The sequence below is a fragment of the Eutrigla gurnardus genome (assembly GCF_963514095.1).
Source record: "Eutrigla gurnardus genome assembly, chromosome: 12".
NCBI lineage: Eukaryota > Metazoa > Chordata > Actinopteri > Perciformes > Triglidae > Eutrigla > Eutrigla gurnardus.
Genome location: NC_139926.1, coordinates 23,604,113 through 23,625,478, shown reverse-complemented (window position 1 = coordinate 23,625,478; position 21,366 = coordinate 23,604,113). Strand labels below are relative to the sequence as shown.

General features: G+C 44.2%; 2 protein-coding genes across 2 annotated transcripts; one reads left to right on the top strand and one right to left on the bottom strand.

Annotated features, from left to right (window-relative positions):
• Positions 1–1,457: 1,457 nt before the first annotated feature.
• On the top strand, positions 1,458–10,732 carry LOC311021507 (lactase/phlorizin hydrolase-like; the record flags this gene model as incomplete). Its single annotated transcript, XM_084022109.1, has 17 exons — positions 1,458–2,001; positions 2,454–2,524; positions 2,960–3,037; positions 3,128–3,221; positions 4,405–4,492; positions 4,582–5,260; positions 5,351–5,996; positions 6,121–7,674; positions 7,774–8,042; positions 8,156–8,446; positions 8,521–8,719; positions 8,829–9,031; positions 9,137–9,243; positions 9,324–9,455; positions 9,579–9,802; positions 9,998–10,234; positions 10,512–10,732. The coding sequence occupies exons 1-17, from the start codon at positions 1,476–1,478 to the stop codon at positions 10,730–10,732; spliced, it is 5,619 nt and encodes a 1,872-aa protein (XP_083878235.1). The 5' UTR covers positions 1,458–1,475.
• A 2,132-nt stretch (positions 10,733–12,864) lies between these two features.
• On the bottom strand, positions 12,865–20,411 carry gjc4b (gap junction protein gamma 4b). Its single transcript, XM_084022236.1, has 3 exons — positions 20,223–20,411; positions 14,379–15,552; positions 12,865–14,302 (listed from the first exon to the last, which is right to left on the bottom strand). The coding sequence occupies exons 2-3, from the start codon at positions 15,517–15,519 to the stop codon at positions 14,289–14,291; spliced, it is 1,155 nt and encodes a 384-aa protein (XP_083878362.1). The 5' UTR covers positions 15,520–15,552; positions 20,223–20,411; the 3' UTR covers positions 12,865–14,288.
• Positions 20,412–21,366: the final 955 nt, after the last annotated feature.

The window sequence follows — 21,366 nt, the reverse complement described above, 5'->3', positions numbered from 1 at the left end:
AACTCCATCCAGAACATGGGCTGAAAGATCAACAGTCACGGCAACATTTAACATATAATTCCTACAAATACATCCAATACTGTGGTACCTTTCAGAGCCTGGTTGATGTAGTTTTCATAGTAGTACTTTCTGTGCATGTAACTTAAGTTCACGTCTCCTCGTTCTGAGATCCCGTTCTCTGTGACATAGACGGGTGGGTTCCCGTACTCATCCTTGATAAACTTGAGGATTTTCCTGAATCCAAACGGAGTGATCTTCAGCCAGAAGGAGCCAGACTCAATCCAGGTGCGGTCATGGGTGGATCCGGTGCCCCTGGATATCGGAATTAGCTCAGTATATCAAATAAATCAATAATATATATATATATATAGCTGATACTGTGAGGTACAAAGAAAGCACGTCATATTAAATGTTTTTAAAATTCCAATGTACCTGTCACCTTCATAATCCTGCTGATTCCCCAAGTCCACTGGGTATGACAGAACTGTGGTGTAATGGATGAAGACAAAGTAATCATGGGTCCCCTTGATCCTCTAGATTTCCTCAGGTGTGAACTCAGGAAGCCTTTTTTAGAAACAACAGTCTTTTTTCATAACTGAAACTTGTAAAACCAATTCAGAGCCTGGAGGTATGGGATGACTGCAGTCAAAGGCCTCGTCAGAGCCACTCAGGCCTTTCACCGGCCCGTTGATCCTGCAAGAAACATGGCCTGGTATTACTCATCCTGTTTCTGGCACATGCAGCCATACACAGCGATCCAAAGCAGAGAGAGACATTTCCCCAGTAACAACATATTGAATGAGCCATTGGATGACTAACCATTTATAGAAGCAAGCAAACTTGAACTTTCAGTCAGACCAGAGTTTCATTATTGATGCTAATGTATGCAGGGGTCATCACTGCTGCCATCATTTATGACTGTTTGGTCCCAACCTTGAATGCTTCTGATTGGACACAAAACAAGAGGAGAGATCTCTGATTAGGAGAGATGATTGGATACACAGTTTGATTGTCATAGTGTGATGGCTGACACATGCTTCAATTGGTCTGAAATTATCAAGAGAAATAAAGCTGTGAGATTCCATCGCTCTGCTGAAATGTATTTCCTACTTTTGTGGATTCAAATCAAACAGCCGGCGTTTACCTGCATGCTTTTAAAGAAACAGACTTCTTGGTCTTCGGACATGAGTACAATAAAGGGATGCAGTTATCACTTAACGTGAGCGAGTCCAGAGTCTTTCCGATCGTATCACACAGCTGCAATAAAACACGGTGCGCTGCGCTGCTTGGATGCGATATCCACCTTTTAATTGTGTAACAATGCAATAAGAAGAACACAGGATTGCTCTAAAGAGCGTGACTATCAGTGGATAATATCAGTCCATCCTCTTCAAGCCAGGATGAAGCACCTATTATGGGCTGCATTTCTGTTTGTTTTCTGCCGGAGCAGAGAGGTGAGAGGACGTGAGGACTTCATGCTGGTTGCAGGCCCTGTGGTCCAGCAGCCGGGGAGAATCTCCAGCATTGTGGTGAATGATGCATTTGACTGCAGTCATCCCATACCTCCAGGCTCTGAACTGAACTTTAAGTCCCTCCAGAGCAGAGGGGTGACCCACTTCAAAGTGCCGCTGTCATGGGTTCAACTCCTACCTACAGGCCTCCCCGGCCAACCGCAGCAGGCCGTGGTCACCTGTTACCGGACCCTGATGAAACAGCTGCTGGAGTCGGGCCTTCAGCCTCTGGTTGTACTTCATGGATCCACAGTCCCAGACTCTCTGAGGTCCAGATATGGAGGCTGGGAGAGCCGGGAGCTGGTGGAGATGTTTCAGCAGTATGCAGAGTTTGCCTTCCAGGAGTTTGGAGACTTGGCGCATTCATGGGTGACACTGAGTGACTTGGATGAGGTTTTGGATAAAGGGCAGCCTGTAGGTGCTCTGCAAAATATCCTCCAGCTCAACAAGAACATTTACCAGATCTACCATCAGAGGTTTCCTGACAAAGGTAACGGAGAAAGGCGAGAGGATTAAAGATATGATTGATTCATTTCGCTCATGTTTGCAGGTTTGTTTTAATGGTTAAAACCAATAATCATTTAAATATAATCACTAACATATTCCGTAACTCATTGTCTTTTTAATGTGTTTGGAGAAATAACTTTATTACTTTATGACAACTGATAATCTTGACCCTTCGCCCCAATATTTATGGCACAGATTACATGTGTAGATTACCGCGCCTATACCTCAATAAATCAATGCAGGTGAGATCAGTGAAAACATCGAAGCACGCATTTCACCGTGAGTTTGCAGAAAATGATAACAAAATGAAATACTACTCTTTTCTATTCAAATGGAAAGTCACAACAGTGTGCCAGTGAGCTTAACACCAAGATGTTAAACCTGAAGCAGCTAAATGGAATTCAGCCTTGATTCTTGTATTTCACATATCCACAGGGAGACGTCTGTCGATCGGATTAGGAGCTTGTGATGTTGCAATTCTTCCCCAGATCAAAGGTTCATCTCCAGTAAGCTGCATCTTCTGTTCTCTTAAGTTTAGTTGTTTTTGTTTAAATGTCTCCTTTCTTTATATAAGAAGCTTCAGGTCCTGGAGCAGCCTTATATGTTTCAGCCTTCTCCAAACTGTACGGTCAGCCTTCAACATGTTTTATATCTCTACTTATCTTAACTCTGTGACAGTCAGTGCTCAAAAATTCTGTGTCAGCAACTTGTCGTATGTGCACACTTACATATTCATCACAAAGCAAAACAATACAAAAGGCTGGTGTGTGTGTGTGTGTGCGTGTGCGTGTGTGTGTGTGTGTGTGAAGTAAATCACAATAGTGTCCGTGTGTTTTCTATGACGGTGTATCAATGTAGGCACTATGGCAACACAACTTACACAAGGACTTCTCTTGCATTAATAGACCCAAGTTGGGTGACATATGTCCTGTTTTGAACAGATGGATTTCGTGTCAGTGCACATCGACTATAACTGTGCCTCTGGACCAAACTTTGCAAAGCAGCTGAGCAGCTTACAGGTAAAAAGACATTAAAAAGGTCCTTTTTTTTCTCCACGAAACATTTCATCCTTTGTATCACACTGCAGCGACATACATGTTGTGTTGCAGATGTCCAGCGGAGACTTGCCTGTCCTGATTTACAAGATGAATGTTCGTGGTTGTCTGGACAGTCAATACCAGCTTCTCGGCAATTTCTTACAAGGTAAATGTCATTATTACTCTCTCATGTTCTATGTATAACTTTAAAACTATAGTTTGTAATAGTGTGAGCCAGAAAATGTGTTAAGAAAATCTGCTTTTGCATGATTCCACTGCACCTGAAGAAAAACAACCAATCAGAGCCATATTTTTAAAACCAGTCTTAAAACCCATTTTTATTCCCTGCCTTTCAACTCCACATGAGACTTTACTCCTGTTTTAGTGTTTTTTATTTTTCTTATTGCCCTGCTTTGATTTATTGTTTTATCGTTTCTAATCGTTTTTAAAACAATGTAACACCTGTTTTACTGTCTGTTTTATTTATTTTAGTGTTTTTAAATTGTTTTATGTCTCTGTACAGCACTTTGTTTTCAACTACAGTTGCTATATAAATTGCAAATATAAGTTGCTTTATTTATAAATAAAGTTGAGTTGAGTTGAGTTGAGAGCCGAGGAGCCTCTGACGCAGCTGATCCAAACTGTAGTTACAAAAAGAAAATAAACACACGACACTCTTCTTTTTAAATTCATAAATGTGCCTGTGGTTTGTTTACTGCCGGCCTATTAAAATGAACTCGCTACAGTAAGTGCATTGTTCATAAAGTTAAAGATATGTAGCAAATTTCATACACGAGCTGCGCCTTTACTGACCAAACACATCAGGGCTAGCCCGCTGTAAATTGCAATGTCATAAACTTTTACAATACAATAACCATGGGAGGGTTATTGTTATCATATGGTAGCGATCAGTGTAAATTCATCTTGTTCGGGTCCAGTAAAGTTTTACGAGGACAATCATGGTGGAGCACAGATGTACCGTTTCTCTATTTACAAGTTAATGCATAAAACACAACTCAGTGTGTTTAGCAGGCAATGTATATTGTTGGAACAGACTGTGGCAAGAAAGTTTTAAAGGTTGATTAGTTGGTTGAAGAATGGAGGGTTGAAAGCAGATGCCTGGATTATTAAGAATTTGATCTCAACTTGGTATGACATTTAGTGAAGGCATGCATGTTCATAACTTCGGTGATCCTTTAACTTTGGTCAAAATATATTTTTGTCCAGTACTAAACTAAATAAAACAAATGATATTCCAATATTCAAAAACGGAACTGCTCTTTTTAATTCTGCATGTTTTATTTATGTTGATCATAGAGCTGATAGTAATTTTGTCTTGCACACGACAGCCTTATTGAACAACAATGACCTGAATATCGTGGGATGGGACATGATGGATATGTTGGGTGAGCTGGACATGGAGGACGTCCCGACCAGGTAAACATTTATCTTGGTGAAATATAAAGCTCCATATGTTCTGTCAATGATTGTTTCTCGTATGTTTAATTTGTCCTCTTCTCCTACAGTCATGGTATTTCGGACGACAATGGAATTAAAACACTTACAACCAGTTATCAGAATGTGTGGGATAAATTTGGTGCCGAGACCACAACGGAACGAGATCTTTTCCTCAATGAATCGTTCCCCTCTGGCTTCCAATGGGCCACCTCCAGTGAGTCCTTCAAGGTAGAGGGAGGCTGGTTAGAAGGTGGGAAGGGAGAGACCATTTGGGACCGCTTTGGTCATGACGGCCTGGCCTTTGAGAATCAGACGGCTGATCTGGCTTGCGACAGTTTCCACAAGGTGGATTATGATGTCTACCTCCTGCGGGGTCTTCATGTCAGCACCTACCAGTTTTCCATCTCCTGGGCCCGTATTTTCCCCTCAGGCCACCGAGGAAGTCGATCAGAGAAAGGGGCTCTCTACTATGACAAGCTGATCAATGCTCTCATTGAGTCTGGCATCCAACCTGTTGTCACTCTCTACCACTGGGATCTGCCCCAGACACTCCAGGACAACGGTGGATGGACCAACACGTCCATTGTTGAAGCCTTCAAGGACTACGCAGACTTTTGCTTCTCCAGGTTTGGAGACAGGGTCAAGACCTGGAACACATTCAGTAGCCCCTGGGTGGTGAGCCATGCTGGGTATGGCACTGGTGAGCATCCCCCTGGAGTGAAAGACTATGTGGTTGCTTCCTTTCAGGTGAGAGCAATGGTCTCAGGATAATGTAAATATACACAGTTTCATCTGCATTGTGATACTTTTACATCACTCTCTCTTTTATATTTGCAGGTTACTCACAATATACTCAAGTCCCACGCTGAGGCCTGGCATGTCTACAATGACAAGTACAGGAAGACACAAGGAGGGAAAGTGGGCATTGCACTGAACTCTGACTGGGCTGAGCCCATGGACCCCTCCAGCCCTGAAGACATAGCAGCTGCAGATCGCCACTTGCAGTTCATGCTGGGCTGGTTTGCACATCCTATATTTGTAGATGGAGATTATCCTCCAACACTCAAGACTCAGATTGAACAGAAAATAAATGAATGTCACGCTGCGCCTGCAATACTTCCAGTTTTCACTGCTGGAGAGAGCCAGAGGATACGAGGAACAGCTGACTTTTTGGGATTAAACCATTATACATCCCGGATGGTCAACAACAGTGTTGGTGGCTGCAATGCTGGTCCTCAGGGGGTGGGCGACTTCCAGGCACATGTAGACCCGTCATGGTCCTCTACAGCTTCTGACTGGATCTATTCTGCTCCTTGGGGTCTCAGAAGGCTTCTAAACTACATTTCCACAGAATACTTGAATGTTAGCAAAGTTCCTATCCACATAACTGGGAATGGTATGCCTCCTAAGAGCAGTGAGGACCCTCTCAATGACAGCAGCAGAATAGAGTTCATGAGGAGTTACATCAATGAGGCTCTGAAAGGTACATTTTTGGAAGTTGTCACCTATGTAAAGACATTGGAAATATCATATACTTGTGTTCATAACTTGTCATACAAGGTCTATTTACATGTGTATTAGTGGCTTAATATCTAATCTCTCAACAGCTATACATTTGGATGGAGTAGATGTGCAGCGTTTTACTGTCCAGTCACACATGGATGGCTTTGAAGGTCCACAAGGCTACAGTGAACGTTTTGGATTGCACCATGTCAACTTTGACCTGCCTGACAGACCCAGGACTCCAAAGCAGTCTGCTTATTTTTACTCCAATGTTATTGAGAAAAATGGTTTTGCCCCCAAAAAGCTGTTCTTTAATGCACCAGAACTACAAAAGAAAGAATCAAGTAAAGTTTCCTCAATGCCGCCTTCCACTGTCCCATCCCAAGCCAAGGACGTTTGGAGGAAATTCTCCAGCCAAACCAATTTTCAGAGAAAACTCTACCACTATGGCACCTTCCCACAAGGCTTCAGTTGGGGAGTATCATCTTCAGCTTACCAGATAGAAGGCGGCTGGGATGCTGATGGCAAAGGGCCCAGTGTCTGGGATACATTCACCCACAAACCTGGCAGTATCCCTGCTAATGCCAATGGAGATGTGGCCTGTGACAGCTACCACAGACTCGAAGAAGACTTGTACATGCTCAGAGCTCTAAGAGTCAAGTCGTACAGGTTCTCTTTGTCCTGGTCCAGGATCTTTCCTGATGGCCGGCTTACCTCCCTGAACCAGAAAGGTGTTGACTACTACGATAGACTCATTGATGGCCTCTTAGCATATAACATCACTCCCATGGTGACACTCTACCACTGGGACCTGCCTCAAGCTTTGCAAAACAGCGGTGGCTGGGACAATGTAGAGATGATTAACCTTTTTAATGACTTTTGTGACTTCTGCTTTGAATTCTTTGGAGACCGAGTGAAATTTTGGATGACCTTCAACCAGCCTCACACAATTGCATGGTCGGGATACGGACTTGGACAGATTCCACCAAATGTTAAGAATCCAGGAATAGCACCATACAGAGTTGCACACAACTTAATAAAAGCACACGCCAAGGTTTACCACACATATGACGATACGTATCGCAAATCCCAAGGTGGTCGAGTATCCATCACCCTCAACGCTGACTGGATTGAACCTAAAGATGTTAACGTTCCCCGTGAAGTGGTGGCTGCTGACCGCGCTCTGCAGTTCCAACTGGGTTGGTTTGCTCACCCTATTTTCAAGAACGGTGACTATCCTGATGCAATGAAGTGGCAGGTTGGAAACAAAAGTGAACTCCAAGGTCTTTCGGAGACGAGACTACCTTCCTTCTCTGAAGAAGAAAAGCGCTTCATCAGAGGAACCGCTGACATGTTCTGTGTAAACCATTACACGACAAAGATTTCAAGCCATGCCACATCAAGGCTTTCACCTCCATCTTACGAATATGACCGAGACTTGTCAGAAGCAGATGAAGGTGATTCACCGACTACTGCCATCAGTAACCAGAGAGCTGTAGCATGGGGCTTGAGAAGACTCCTGAACTGGATCAAGGAGGAGTATGGAGATCCAGAGATTTACATTACTGAGAACGGAGTCGCTACAGAGTCAAAGACAACTTGGGATGATGCTGCCAGAGTATTTTATTACAAGACCTACATTGATGAGGCCCTGAAAGGTGCACTGACATAAATATATTTGTTAAATATCAATGGTTTTCACAACTGTTTGGATTTGTAGTCTTGATCATTTATTTGTGTGTACGTTTTAATTACAGCCTATGACCTTGATGGTGTGAAGGTGAAAGGATACACAGCAACATCTCTCATGGATTCCTTTGAGTGGCTGAATGGGTATAAAGTAGGATTTGGGCTGCATCATGTGGACTTCACCAATCCGAACCGGCCGAGGACACCCAAATACTCAGCTCATTTCTTCTACCAAGTCATAAAGGACAATGGTTTCCCGACACCAGATGACGAGAAGCTAATTCATGGACATTTCCACAAAGATTTTATTTGGAGTACTGCAACGGCATCGTACCAGGTAACTGCTTAGATGCTGCTCTAAATTGTATGTAGCATTTTGGAATTGCACAATTATTCCTTACTCGGTTTTCTTCTCCATTAAAATCTCTGTTTTGTTATCACGGTCTCCAGATTGAAGGGGGATGGAGAGCTGATGGAAAAGGTCTCAGTATCTGGGACAAGTTTGCTCACACTCCTCTCCGAGTGTTCAATGACGACAATGGAGACATAGCCTGCGACAGTTACAATAAAGTGGAAGAGGACGTTGCTATATTGAAGCAACTTAAGGTGACCCATTATCGCTTCTCCATATCCTGGTCGAGGGTGCTTCCCGACGGCACCACCAAGCACATCAACGAGGCTGGACTCTACTACTACCACAGACTGGTGGATGCGCTGCTCGCTGCAGACATCCAACCTCATGTATGTGAGCGTCTGAGTAAATGATTTGCAATGGAAAAGTTGGTAAAACTTAACTGCCATTCCTTTGTTGTCAGATCACTCTCTACCACTGGGACCTTCCACAAGCTCTGCAGGACATCGGGGGCTGGGAGAATGACACTATTGTTGTCACATTCAGGGATTATGCTGACTTCATCTTTAGTCGTCTTGGCCACAAGGTGAAATTCTGGATCACCATTAATGAGCCGTACAACATAGCTAATGTGGGCCATGGCTATGGAGCAGCCGCCCCAGGTATGCGTTCACATAATGATCTTCATCTCACACCACACTAGTTGAACCACAATGTCAAAAAGCATATCGCCAAACAATCTAGCAAATTCATCGGTTACTCCTTGTCCAGGAATCAGTTTCCGACCAGGCACTCTGCCCTACATTGTGGGTCACAATCTGCTTAAAGCTCACGCTGAGGCCTGGCATCTCTACAATGACAAGTACCGGGCCACACAGAAAGGCATCATCTCCATCACCATCAACTCTGACTGGTCAGAACCCAGGAATCCCTACAAGCAGGAGGACATTGATGCCGCCCGACGTGTGGTGCAGGTGCTTTAAATTGTCCTTATAGTATGCGTATTAATATTCATATGTTACAGCAGACATGTTAGTTGCAGTTAGCTCTCTAATAGCTTGGTGCGTCTCCTTGTACAGTTCTACATTGGCTGGTTTGCCCATCCCGTGTTTAATGGAGACTACAGCAGCATGATGAAGACAATCATTCGAGAGCGGAGCTTAGCCGCTGGTCTGCCGAAATCTCGGTATTACAAACATTACAGCCTAAAAGTGAAAGATTTTTTATCATCAGGTGAAATGAATTAGTCCATTTCAATCTCCCCAGGCTGCCTGAGTTCACTCCTGAGGAGATTAAGAGGATTAAGGGCACCTATGATTATTTTGGGTTCAACCATTACACCACCGTCCTGGCATTCCCTGTGAACTACAGAAACCTTCAGCACTATGATGCCGATAGGTGAGCGAGAACCGAACCCACAGGAATCCACAAGGACCCACAGGGACCAAGTGGGAGTGAGTCATACATAATGGCAGGGTGGTGAGCTGAAATAAAACCATGCCCCTGATTTGATCTTCTCAGGGGTGCAGGAACAATCGCTGACCGTACCTGGTTGGATTCAGGCTCGTCTTGGCTGAAGGTCTCGCCGTTTGGATTCCGCAGGATATTGAACTTCATAAAGGAGGAGTATGGGAATCCACCTATCATCATCACAGAGAATGGCATGTCAGAGCGAGGGCCTATTGACCTGAATGATACTCACAGGAGCTACTACTATGAAAAATACATCAACCAGGTGCTGAAAGGTATCAAAACACAACTCCCCACAATTGTATATTTTAAATAGCGACCGTTGACAATATGTCATGATTCTACAATTGTTAATCTTAATGTTTTACAGAATAATGAATCACGTTCAAACCAAGATACAGCTTTTTTAGGATATAAGCATTTAAAGTGTATTTACATCGCTAAAAAGGGTGTTCACCGTCTCCTCCTAGCTTACCTGCTAGACAACGTGGACATCCGTGGTTACACAGCCTGGTCACTGATGGACAACCTGGAGTGGGCCACCGGCTTTTCAGAGAGATTTGGCCTTTTCTACGTCAACCACACAGACCCCAAATTGCCTCGAGTGGCCAAGACGTCTGTCACGACCTACTCCACCATCATCAACTGCAACGGTTTCCCGGACCCGGCCTTGGGACCCCATGAGTGCTTGAACACTTCGCCTGAAGGTAAATTGATGCATCTACCAACGATATCACTAATTAAACTCTTCAATCCGTAAAAGTAAAAACGGGATGCCTGCATCCTCAGGCTCCCAGTCCTGATACTAACAAAGGCTAACTGTCTGCTAGCTAGCTAGACATGGTGGTATTGATCTGCAGCAGACCAAATAAGTGTTTTTTCCCCAAAAATGTCATTATTTTTTTCATGGAATCAGTGAAATATGGTTTGAATTTAAAGTTAATATCAATATACCGTTAATTAAGCTTGGTGTCTTTCCTACAGCGACCAGCGTGCCGATCCCACCGGCTCCCTCCGACGACACCGTGAGCTTCCTGGGCATGAAGCTCTCGACCAGCGACGCCGAGACCGGACTTACCGCCTCGTTCGCTCTGCTGGTTGTTGCAGCGTTTGGAGCCGTTTGTGCATCATTTTGCTTCTTTAAGGCCAAAAAACATTCTGGGAAAAAATACATACTGGATCTAGATATGGATCAGAAATTCTAAATTGCAGATATGTAGAGTTGTTATGAAAATCCAACAAACAGTGACGTGTCTGAGCTGCACATTCACATGAACACAATTTTTTTTTACCTGTAAAGTTGTGAATTAACTGTCAATCCTATTAATGGCAGCCTGTAAACATTTGTATTATTTCCCCAAACGCGTGGTTTTTATCCACCTTTGTATCTCCAGTATGTTGCTGTTCTCACATCTCAGTTCATGATTAAAAAAATAAAGAATTTGCTAATGAACAATGCTTTTTACATCCTTTTATCCCACAAGATCTGCCCTTTGTCTGTGGCAGCAATACAAAGGACTGACTTGACCTTCCACTTTGATCAAGTACATGAAAAACATCATTTGCACTCACATTGTGAAACAACAAAATACATTGCACCATGCATGACATTCTGGGATGTGACTTGCAGAAGTCAGACATCTGTTCTGTTACTCAATAAAGCCTTGTGTGAATTTACATGAGAAGAACTAAAGGTCATTAGATCAGCTGTGGTTAAAGGTGCATTTCCTGCAACTTAATCTGCTGAACCCCATCGATGTGTCCCAAGCAGCTGCAGTTACAAACAGACCCTGTGGTTGAGCATTAAACATGAAGACCACTAGATGTCGCTGTAGGTTTAAATTCATCCTGCTGCACACTTGGTTTCTCAGGAGATTCAGATCCTCTACATCTCTAATTATCGAGCCACCTGATGAAGGAAAAGACCTCAAGTCTACATTATCAAAACAAAGAAAAGAATATATAGTAATTGAAATATTTAGCAAATTAATAATTTGTCTGTCTTAATAACCATTATTTATTTTTTTTACGAAGAAGGTAAGCAAGTGCTTCGATGTTGTTTTATTGAATCATTCAATAAGATCATTTAAAAATTGCATACCTTCTGTCTCCAGAACATCATACATCCAAGGTTACCGTGACGACAGCAGAAATGTGTACTTTAAATCATTTGTACTCACTTATTTCAGAGACACGTCCCTCCAGTACATGCAGGGTTTCCTGTGGTTGGTTGACAAGTGTCTCTCATGTGTCTCTCTCACTCTCCTGCTCACCTGCCTGCAATCAACTCTTCACCTCCTGCAGACCAACCCACAGCTCTTCTCCCATTCGCTGCCAGTTGATTGATTGATTAACGTGGTAATTACCTGCTTCAGCCTTCTCTGTTGTTTTTGGAGCATCTCCCCTTTCCATTATTTCCTGTTTTCCATAACTCCTGGAACTCCTCAGAGTGGACGTGAACCAGTTCAGTGCTGCATTCAATGAAACCCTCAGACTTCTAAAGTGGGACTTTTGGATTGTGAGAGTCATGGTGGATATACAGCTGCTAAAACCACTTTGTCTCTTTCAGCAACACTCGAAAAGTTAAAAAAGCACACATTAACACCAAACATATCAACACATAATTCTCAGGAAGTTGTTTTGGATTCATTTAAAAGACTTATTCCGTTACGTAAATCAGTGATTCAATATAGCGAAGCTGGTTTTTGTTACACCCTAAAAATTAAATAAATAATGAAAAATAGAGAAAAAAAAACTACTTTTCTTGGATAGAACATCTATTTATCATCATATATAATATATATTTTATAGCATATAATGTGGTTTAATCTTAACTGAACAATGTAGCTTATCAGCTCAGCAAATCACTAGACCGAAGTCAACAACCTGTCATCCGTCATCATAGAACTTGCAGGACACGCCCACGGGAGGACCTGAATCATACTCTGAAAAGTAACTCAAATCGACCACTAGAGGGCGCTACGAATGCACCAAAATAAATTAAAATGGCACAAATCAAATTGCAAATCAGAAATTATGTCCAATCAAAAAACAAACTTGCAGGATATTTTTCATGGCAATGTTGAACCACGTTAGGCTATATTTATATAATTTTACTCGGATTTGCATTTATGTGTGCTTCAGTAGAACCCTATAGAATAAATGGCCATGTTGGGACTGTGATTGACGTCTAAACTATGTGTACTATGTATGAGTGAGTGAACAAACCTGCATTTTTTAAATCATATGCACAATATTAACTATTCAACTGGATTTTTTTTTTTTAATTCAAGCAAGTAATATTTTTTAAATAAATCAGACTGAAGCGACTGCACCGTTTTGTTGAAAAAATTTATTTTAAAAACTAACCACAAAGTACTATCAATACAAAAAAGTATAAAAAGTACAAAAAGCATCGTTTCGAAAAAATAACTTGATGACGATATTCGAGTTGGCATTAAATTGGCACTGTGGGTATGATTCACCATAGAAAAGATGGCATCTTAGTAGAGCGCGTTCAAGGCATTGGATTCACATTGAAAATGATTACATGGTTTTACAATCCTCATTGAGACTCTGGAACAGCGATCCCAAAATAATCAGCACTTTCAGACAACAAGTGTTTTCCCTTATTTAACCAGATACAAATAAATTCAGAGAAATGGAATGTTTGCTGGCCAGAGATGATGTGGAATTAATACAATAAGCATAATCATTTTTTTTGGAAACGTACTGAAAAGGCAGTTGAACTCAAATGTTACCAAAGCGTTTGAAGGACTCACCAGAGTCGAGGCGAACGTAATTCTTTTAAAACAAAAACCATTTCTGCCACAGTGACGAGATCCTCTTGTCAAAACCACAATACTCACTAATACAAAAATAAAGAACCGTATCAAAATACACGAAGAAGAAGAAGAAGAAAAAAAACAATACAAGACAATATCAAGAGTAACATGTTTTTCAAGCATTACCCAGGTTTGTTTATTCCTTTGGACAAAGGCACCACAAGTGTGTGTTCCAGTTACCATCGAAGCACCAGGCTTGGGAATGTCGACTGGTGCAAAAAAAAAAAAAAAAAAGACACACTTGAGAGACGCCTTTGTATGAAAATTAACTCCTCAAAAAGTCTTCATAAGTACCTTTCTTTTACAAGTGGTGCCTTTTCCATATACCTTTTTGTCCTTTTTTTTGCATCTCGCTCACGGATTCACTTTCTCTCAAAAATGTACAAGAATACAGTTGAAACGTTTTTTTTTTGTTTTTTTTGCAACTGGCTTGGCCATACCTTCACAAAATGCCATAAAACAAGAGTTCCAGTTTAGGTCTAAGGCAAACTTGAGATGCATTCACTGAACTTTTAATGGAAGACAAACTTAAAAAAAAAAAAAAAGACTAATAACTAAAGTTTCATAATAAAAATATCTATAAAAAAAAAAAAAAGAAAAGAAAAAGTAGCTGCCCTGAGGGAGAAGTACATGATAACCGTGACCATTCTTGCTGCGTGACGGTAGTTTGTAAGCACTTTGGATCTTCAGACGGGCGTCTCAAGTATTGCTGGGTTGAGGCGACCGCTTCTCCTTCTCGTTTGACTGGATGTCCGACCACGGCTGGCCGTAACACTGGAAGGCTTGGGCTGACTTCATCCACCTCAAGCAAATATAATGTCTCACACACACACTCTCACACACACACTCTGATTCCCTTGTGTCCTCTCACTGATCCCGATGTGATATAATCTACAGTGTCAGCTGGGCTGATGACTTACGCACGCAGACCTGTGAACAGAGATCGTGTCAGTAAAGCGTTTCCATTTGACTACAAAGTCGAATCAAAGTAGAAGCGTCCCCTCACCTTTCTCACATGTACTGCTCTGCTTCTCCTGGGCGAAGTTGAGTCTGTTCTGCTCCACGGCCGTGCCGTTGGACTCCGGGCTGCTGCTGCGCGACGGGCTGCTCTCCCCGTTCTGGTAAGCCAGGTCCAGATGCTGCTGAGCCAGTTTCAGGTGCCTCCTCAGCCTCTCCAGCTCCCGCTGCGACGCCTCGTCCCCGAACGACTCGCGGCCCGAGTCCCCCAGGTTGTCCCTGAAACCCATTTTCCCCGTCGGGTCCTTTTTCAGAGCCGTGTGGTAGCCCGGCGGCGCGGACGGCTGGCGGCTGATGGAGGACCTCTGACTGGACAGGGCAGGGTGACGTGGGGTCGGGGGTCGAGGCGCGCAGAAGCAGTCCCGGATGCCGCTGACGCCGAGGTGGAGGATCTCCAGCAAGGTGAAGAGCAGGCACAAGGCGCTGACGCCGTACATGATGAGCAGGAAGATGGTCTTCTCCGTCGGACGCGAGACGAAGCAATCCACGGTGTGTGGGCACGGCGAGCGCGTGCACACGTAGGACGGCACCACCTCCAGCCCGTAGAGGACGTACTGCCCGAACAGGAAGGAGGCCTCGAAGACGGCGCGCGACAGCAGCTGGAACACGTAGACCTTCATGAGGCCGTCCCGCTTTATGCGGCGGCGCCCGTCGTGCTTTTTGCTCGGCTTCTCCGCCACCTCCTTGTCCTTCTCCGGCTCGATCTCCTCCAGGATCATGGGGTCCTCCTCCCCGTTGTCCTCCGCCTCCTCGTAGTCGCGGTTGGCGCCGCGGCTCACGATCGGCATCCTCTTCCTGTTTCGGGGCAGGTAGTCGCTGTCCTCCATGCGGGCGATCTTGTGCATGGCGAAGCCGAGGTACATGATGGTCGGCGTGGTGATCAGGATCACCTGGAAGACCCAGAAGCGGATGTGCGACAGCGGCGCGAACGCATCGTAGCACACGTTCTCGCACCCGGGCTGCTGCGTGTTGCACACAAATTTACTCTGTTCATCGTAGTAGATGGACTCGCCGCCGACGGCGGTGAGCACGATGCGGAAGACGATGAGGAGGGTGAGCCAGACTTTGCCAATGAAGGTGGAGTGGTTGGAGATCTCGTCCAACAGACGAGTGAGGAAGCTCCAGCTCATCTTGGCTCCGGGACGGGAGGGAACCTCTCAAACCTGTGCAGAGAGAAAGAAAAGGAAAAATTAGAGTCAGGTGATAAAATGACGGTAAAATGGGGAATGTGAAAGGTTATATACATCGAACACTTAGTTTTAACAATAAATCATTTGTCATGAAGACAAATCAATACGCCCGAGCTGCATGAAGAATATTAATAAGTGTTAATGTTATTTAAAGGGCCACATGCAGTGCGTCCTACACTGAAGGTAGCTTCCATCCTGACCTTTCACAATAAAAGCCCTCGACAAGTCAACCGAAACTCAACAAAATACCATAAAATGTAGCAGAATTCACAACTATGTTGGATATTACCATCCTTGTCTCCGATCAGTTAAAAAAGCAACCACATCTAGTCATTAAATGCCATGGAGCGGGAGGTTGAGATCTGAGCTCTAATTTCCTTTCATGCCGGGTGAGAACCGACTACGTTCCAAGAGCTGTCCACTCATGATCGGATCACCCAAGACTCGTCTTAATGCCAGCTCTGAACAAGACCCATCGACTCCAGATCGCCACCAGGTGGAGCTACTGTGTCACCGTCAAAGCGGAGACGTCCCAGACCGACCACCGACCACCGCTGCCTTGCCAAAGAGGCAGACAAACATCCCAAAAGGAGGCGCCCGTAGACGTGATGCAATGGCAAACAGGGCGGCCAAAGTGAAACATGGAAGCCCGGAGGCATCGGTACGCTGAATGACACATGATGAGCTCTGGTGCTCAGACAAAAACACTTAAGTTAACCAAACGTGTCAAAAGCCGTGTCATGGTTAGACTTAGATTGCCAAAACCAGCGTAATGAGCCGATAGTAAAAATCACGAGAGAGGCCGAGAGGAGCTGCTGTGGTTTGTTTTCACACCATGTGCGACCAGCCTCGTAAACAACTGCAGAGTAATTACACCGCTGCCGTAAACTCGCAGGCTGGTACCCAAGTAGGTGAGCTACGACGGGGTGTTTGTGAATGGATGATTATACCTTATATCTTCTTTTAGAACAACATGCTGCCACAGAACCAAATCTGCCCTCAGGTCTGTTCAGCTGCTCTTTAATCAGGTTTTACAGTTAAAAGCTGGCAGAAATCACAAATCACACCTCTCCAGTAAAACCCTGCAGCAGACAAACTCAGATTACTACAAGATTAAGCAGGTAACGAGTAGCCGAACGGGAATCAGAAAGTCTTGTCTTCTTGACAAAGTAGGTCTGCCCTAACGGAAGTGTGGGAGCATCTGTTAATATTGCTGGCTGGTCAGTAAATCCCAATAAATAAATGGAGAACATCTGCAGGTTTAAGAACATGGCCTTCACCTACATCCATAACCAAATTATTAACCACAATGTGAAAATAAGGTTCACCGACTCCAACTCTAAGTGAATCTTTTCAAGCAACACTGAGTAAAACAAACATCCTGTTTAAATATGACAGTTTCCTGGAGTTACAAAACCTTTCACACTTCAACAGGATCAGCAGGAAGGAACAGTCGTTACCGGGGCAACCGATATAATATTTACAGTGTTCCTTTACCGAAATATATTGAGAAGTCCAATAGTTCCATATTGATCAACACATGTATGAATGAAGAACTGATCTGATGGTTTACATCCCAGATCGCCAACTTGTAGTTTTGATTAAGTGACCAAACTATTTAATAATCAAATCAAATGTTCAACAATTTAATAAACAATAACTCACAGATCACCTCCAAGTGCTCCAGTGGGCTATACTACAGTGGCGTTCACACCAAAAGGTGAGACAAAACTTATAGACTGAACCAAACTGCTGTATTTATGCCTAGATGACGTTCATTTCTGTGTTTACGGAGCAACTACAGTGTTAGCATAGCCTCGCTACGACTGATCCGGACCCCAAGTTATTTGCTGATCGTCTTGCCGACAGACCTAAAAGACCACGATTTCAAACTTTACAAATCGTCATGTCGTTATTTTGGCAAAATATTTATCCATTTATTGCAATTGATTCCCAACAAAATTGTTTGTTTTTGGATTCATACTGCTGTAGTAAACCAGCCGATGTGTAGCTCGCTATTCACAGCGAATACAGCTTAATTAAATTCAGCGCTCTGAATGTTATGAACTCAGATATGACAGCGTTTGATTGCTCGGCGTATCTGAGACTGAAACATTGTCAGTGTCGGTAAGCCCTGCCTCCTCTTGAGCACGCTTAACCCGGGTTCTGCGAATACATAAACCAGATCCTGCAGTTAAACCCACAAACAACGTGAGGTGAAAATGCATCTCCTGTTTGGCCTGACAGCAACCCTTAGAAGGGTTGGAATTGGCCGACTCCCAAGGGTGAATGTGATTATTGTACCTGATGTTTGTTGGGAGGAAACTCTCCTTAGATAAATAAAGAGAACCAGAACAAGTCGCCACTGTGGAACAGAAACTCGGGAACAATCTGGTGAATGGTTACCTTTAAGGCTCTCCAATCACGGAGTTACATTCTGCTCGTAATCAACGTGTAAAACACACACAGAGGGACTATTCTATAGATTGCACGTAAGGTCATGCCAGCAATGTCCACACGCAGTGAAACCACTACCTGGATGTTTCTGCATAAACGGCCCGTGCATAGTTTCACTGCTCTCATGATGTTTGCTGCTCACAAAGAGCACCTTTGTCCTCGGCCTCCACCTGTGGTTTCCCTGCCTGCATGCTGCAGCTACACCTGAACGCAGCGCCGGCTTTCCACATCAAAACAACTGACACCGAAAAATGGAGGCACGTGTTTCCTAACTGAACATGAATAGAGAGGTTAGACATGGTGGGATCAACGTGTATGACCCCAACGTGTTCCTTCAGCGGCTATATTCTCCTCCCCAAATTACCTAAAATGTCATGTCAATGCTTGTAATGTAGGTTAACGGTTATGATTTGCCCCGAGCTACTGTCACAGTTGAGATGTGTGCTCCAGGAAACCCACAGCTGCACATGCAAGCGTCTGATATGATGTGTGTCACATTAGCAAAAAAAAACACACAGACACTTTCAATCTAGACTTAAAAGCAGAAATCTTTCTATGGTCGTGTGTTGCAAAGATTTAAAGCTGGCACGCGTCTTTGGGCCTGTTGTGTATCGAGAATACACTTAGCTACGCTCGTTATTTCTTCAATGGCTGACTCACAGAACCAGCAGGATTTGGGTGTTTGGTCTCAGAGCATCCAAGTCACGGCACGACACAACATGTTACTTTAGCGGCATCTCATCCATTTCAGAGGATTTGGCAACTAGAGCCTGACCGATCCCTGTTTTTAATATTGGTATTTGTTAATTTATGATTTCACACCACCGAGCATCGTTGATGTAGTCTGATGGGGATCGATGTACGTACGACCTCAAACATTTGAATTTTGGGATGATATAAGATTTTAATGCACCGGGAGGAAAAAACACTGAAGGATTATCGATTGTGATGAATTTCCATTATTGGGATAATCGTATATAAGCCACAAAAATATAGGATACTTTAATGTTAATATCTTGAGTCTTGGGTTCTCCCACAAAAAGGTGCTAGAACGTGTCTATCAGCCATTTAAAAAAAAAGATGTTTTATGATAAGCTGTTCCACTACGTCACATGTCGATTGGTCACGTCTGCAGCACTTCAGAAGAAAAACAGTCTGTTTCTAAATACGCTGTGGAGGAAAGTGAAGCAGAGGAGCCTCAACGCTGCAGAACAGAGGGGCTTTTGTGGCTCTAACATCTGGGAGGAGGGTTATGGATGTTATCCCTCCCTTTTCCCAAAGCCCTGCAGCTAGGAGGCCCTGGGCTCAGGGAGGAAAAGACCAGAAGAAGAAGGGAAAAAATGCCCAGAATGTGAGTCAATCTGGGGAGTGACTTCCACTGAATCATGATGGTGACACTAGGAAAAAGACTATTTCATCATAATCCCCATAAAACCACATCATTCTGGCACAACTCTGCATTTGGAGTCAAACAAAAAAATATATAAATACGACGTAGGTCCAGTAAGGCAGTTCACATTCAAACACTATGATGTATTATGAGGAAATAAATTAATCTAATTTGCATAGCGCACGCGAGAAGAAGACGAAATCCTCCGCGTGGCTAACTGGACAACGTCACAGCTGCACATGCTTCCACAGCCCCGAAATGTGTGACGATTAATGACCGTTTCACGTCACCAACACCGCGTTTAGACCGAGTCGGTGATCGTTAAGTTGGAAATACCTTCTTATTCATCAGATTTCGTAGACGCGTGGGAGGGGGAGGAGGAGGAGGGGGGGGGGGACGCGGATCCCTGCGCGTTCCTCCATCACAGAACCAGAAGACAGACGCATTAAAATAAATAATACTTTATAAAAAAAACCTCATTTTCTGCATACCAGCAGAATTCCACTCGTGGTGCCACGACGCCGCTGCGCCACCGTCACGCAAATCACGAACAATCCCACACGACGCGACTAATTCGCGTCCCGCACAGCCGCGCGCGCGTTAACTTAAGTAAGTGTGTGAACAATACGGTTTGTAAAGAAAGGTATAAAGGTTATAAAACGGTCCCTAAATCAACCCCGCAGCCTCGGAGAACATCTTCACAAAAGTTCAAACATCTCGTTTGAGGCGAAGCACCAAAAAACACACGCGACGTTGCCGCGTTTGCGTTACCGCGATTTCTTTGCGCGTTTCTCACCTCAGTTGTGATTTTTTGTTTTTAGGGGGGTCCTCTCTTGCTCTCGCCTCCTCTGGTTTGTTTTCCTCCGTCTCGTCTTTGTTAAGGAAAGCCCTCCAGCTCGGGTATCAAGCCATCCAGCTCGCCTGTGTTTTTTCCGCGAGGAGCCCGTGGTTGTGTCCTTCTTCTCCGGCTGCGTTGAAGCCCACTGCGGGGCGAGGACAAAGAATATTCCCAAATCCTCCCCCTCCTCCTCCTCCTCCCCTCGTTTCTCCTCCCCGTTTCAGCCGGGCACCCCCCCACCCCCCCCTCCTTGTCTGCGCAGAGTGGAGGAAAACGATCAACTGCCAGCATTCCTGATGCAATCTTTGCTTCGTCTTCCTTCCCCAACTTTACCCTGGATTTGGAGACTAGAGAGAACCCCCCCCCCCCCCCTCCCCTCCAAGAGCCACAATCCCTCAACAACAAAAACAACATATAAATAGACAAAGCCGCTGGAAACTCACTGTGCTTTTCTACAACAATGCAAAGTACTTTTAATGTTTCCCAGCTGAGATATAAGAATGCTGGTGCTTCATGTTAGAACCTGCAAAAATGGGTTATCTGCATGATCGCTCAGAGCAGCAGGTAAAGATGGCAGCAAGAGATTGCGTGGTGTCGGTTGGAGCGACACAGATAGGCCACGACCCCCCCTCTCCGAGGCAGATGTTTCGGAAGTTGTTGCTATCGCGAGGCCCCTTCCTCAAGTGCACTTCGGCGAGGGCGGCACGTGCGTTTCCTCAGCCCCAACCACCCCCTCCTCCTTAGCATCTCTCTGAAACTACATCCTACACTTAATAATGCTCATTAAGACAAAGCAGCGTTCATGCTATGTTAAGTCCAGGATTTATGCTCCACATAAGGACCCTTTTAAGGGGGTCTGGACCAGCAGCAGCAGCGTCGTGAATCACAAAGTGAATGGTCACCCCTAACTCAGCAGTGTACGTGTGAACTCGCTATTCAGAGAGGGGAAAAAGAAGTCTACCATCTGCAGCGTGGTGCTAGCCTTGACGCTCAATCAACAACAAAAAAATGGGGGGTTCTTTAAGCAGTTTCCAGCAGGCTTACACTGCATTTTCCCCCCCAGGAGAAGTGACCTGAATGAGATATGTGCACGGCATCCAGT

Excerpts from the sequence above, each read along its gene's own strand:
- gjc4b (XM_084022236.1), bottom strand. The coding sequence starts at position 15,519 with ATGAGCTGGAGCTTCCTCACTCGTCTGTTGGACGAGATCTCCAACCAC.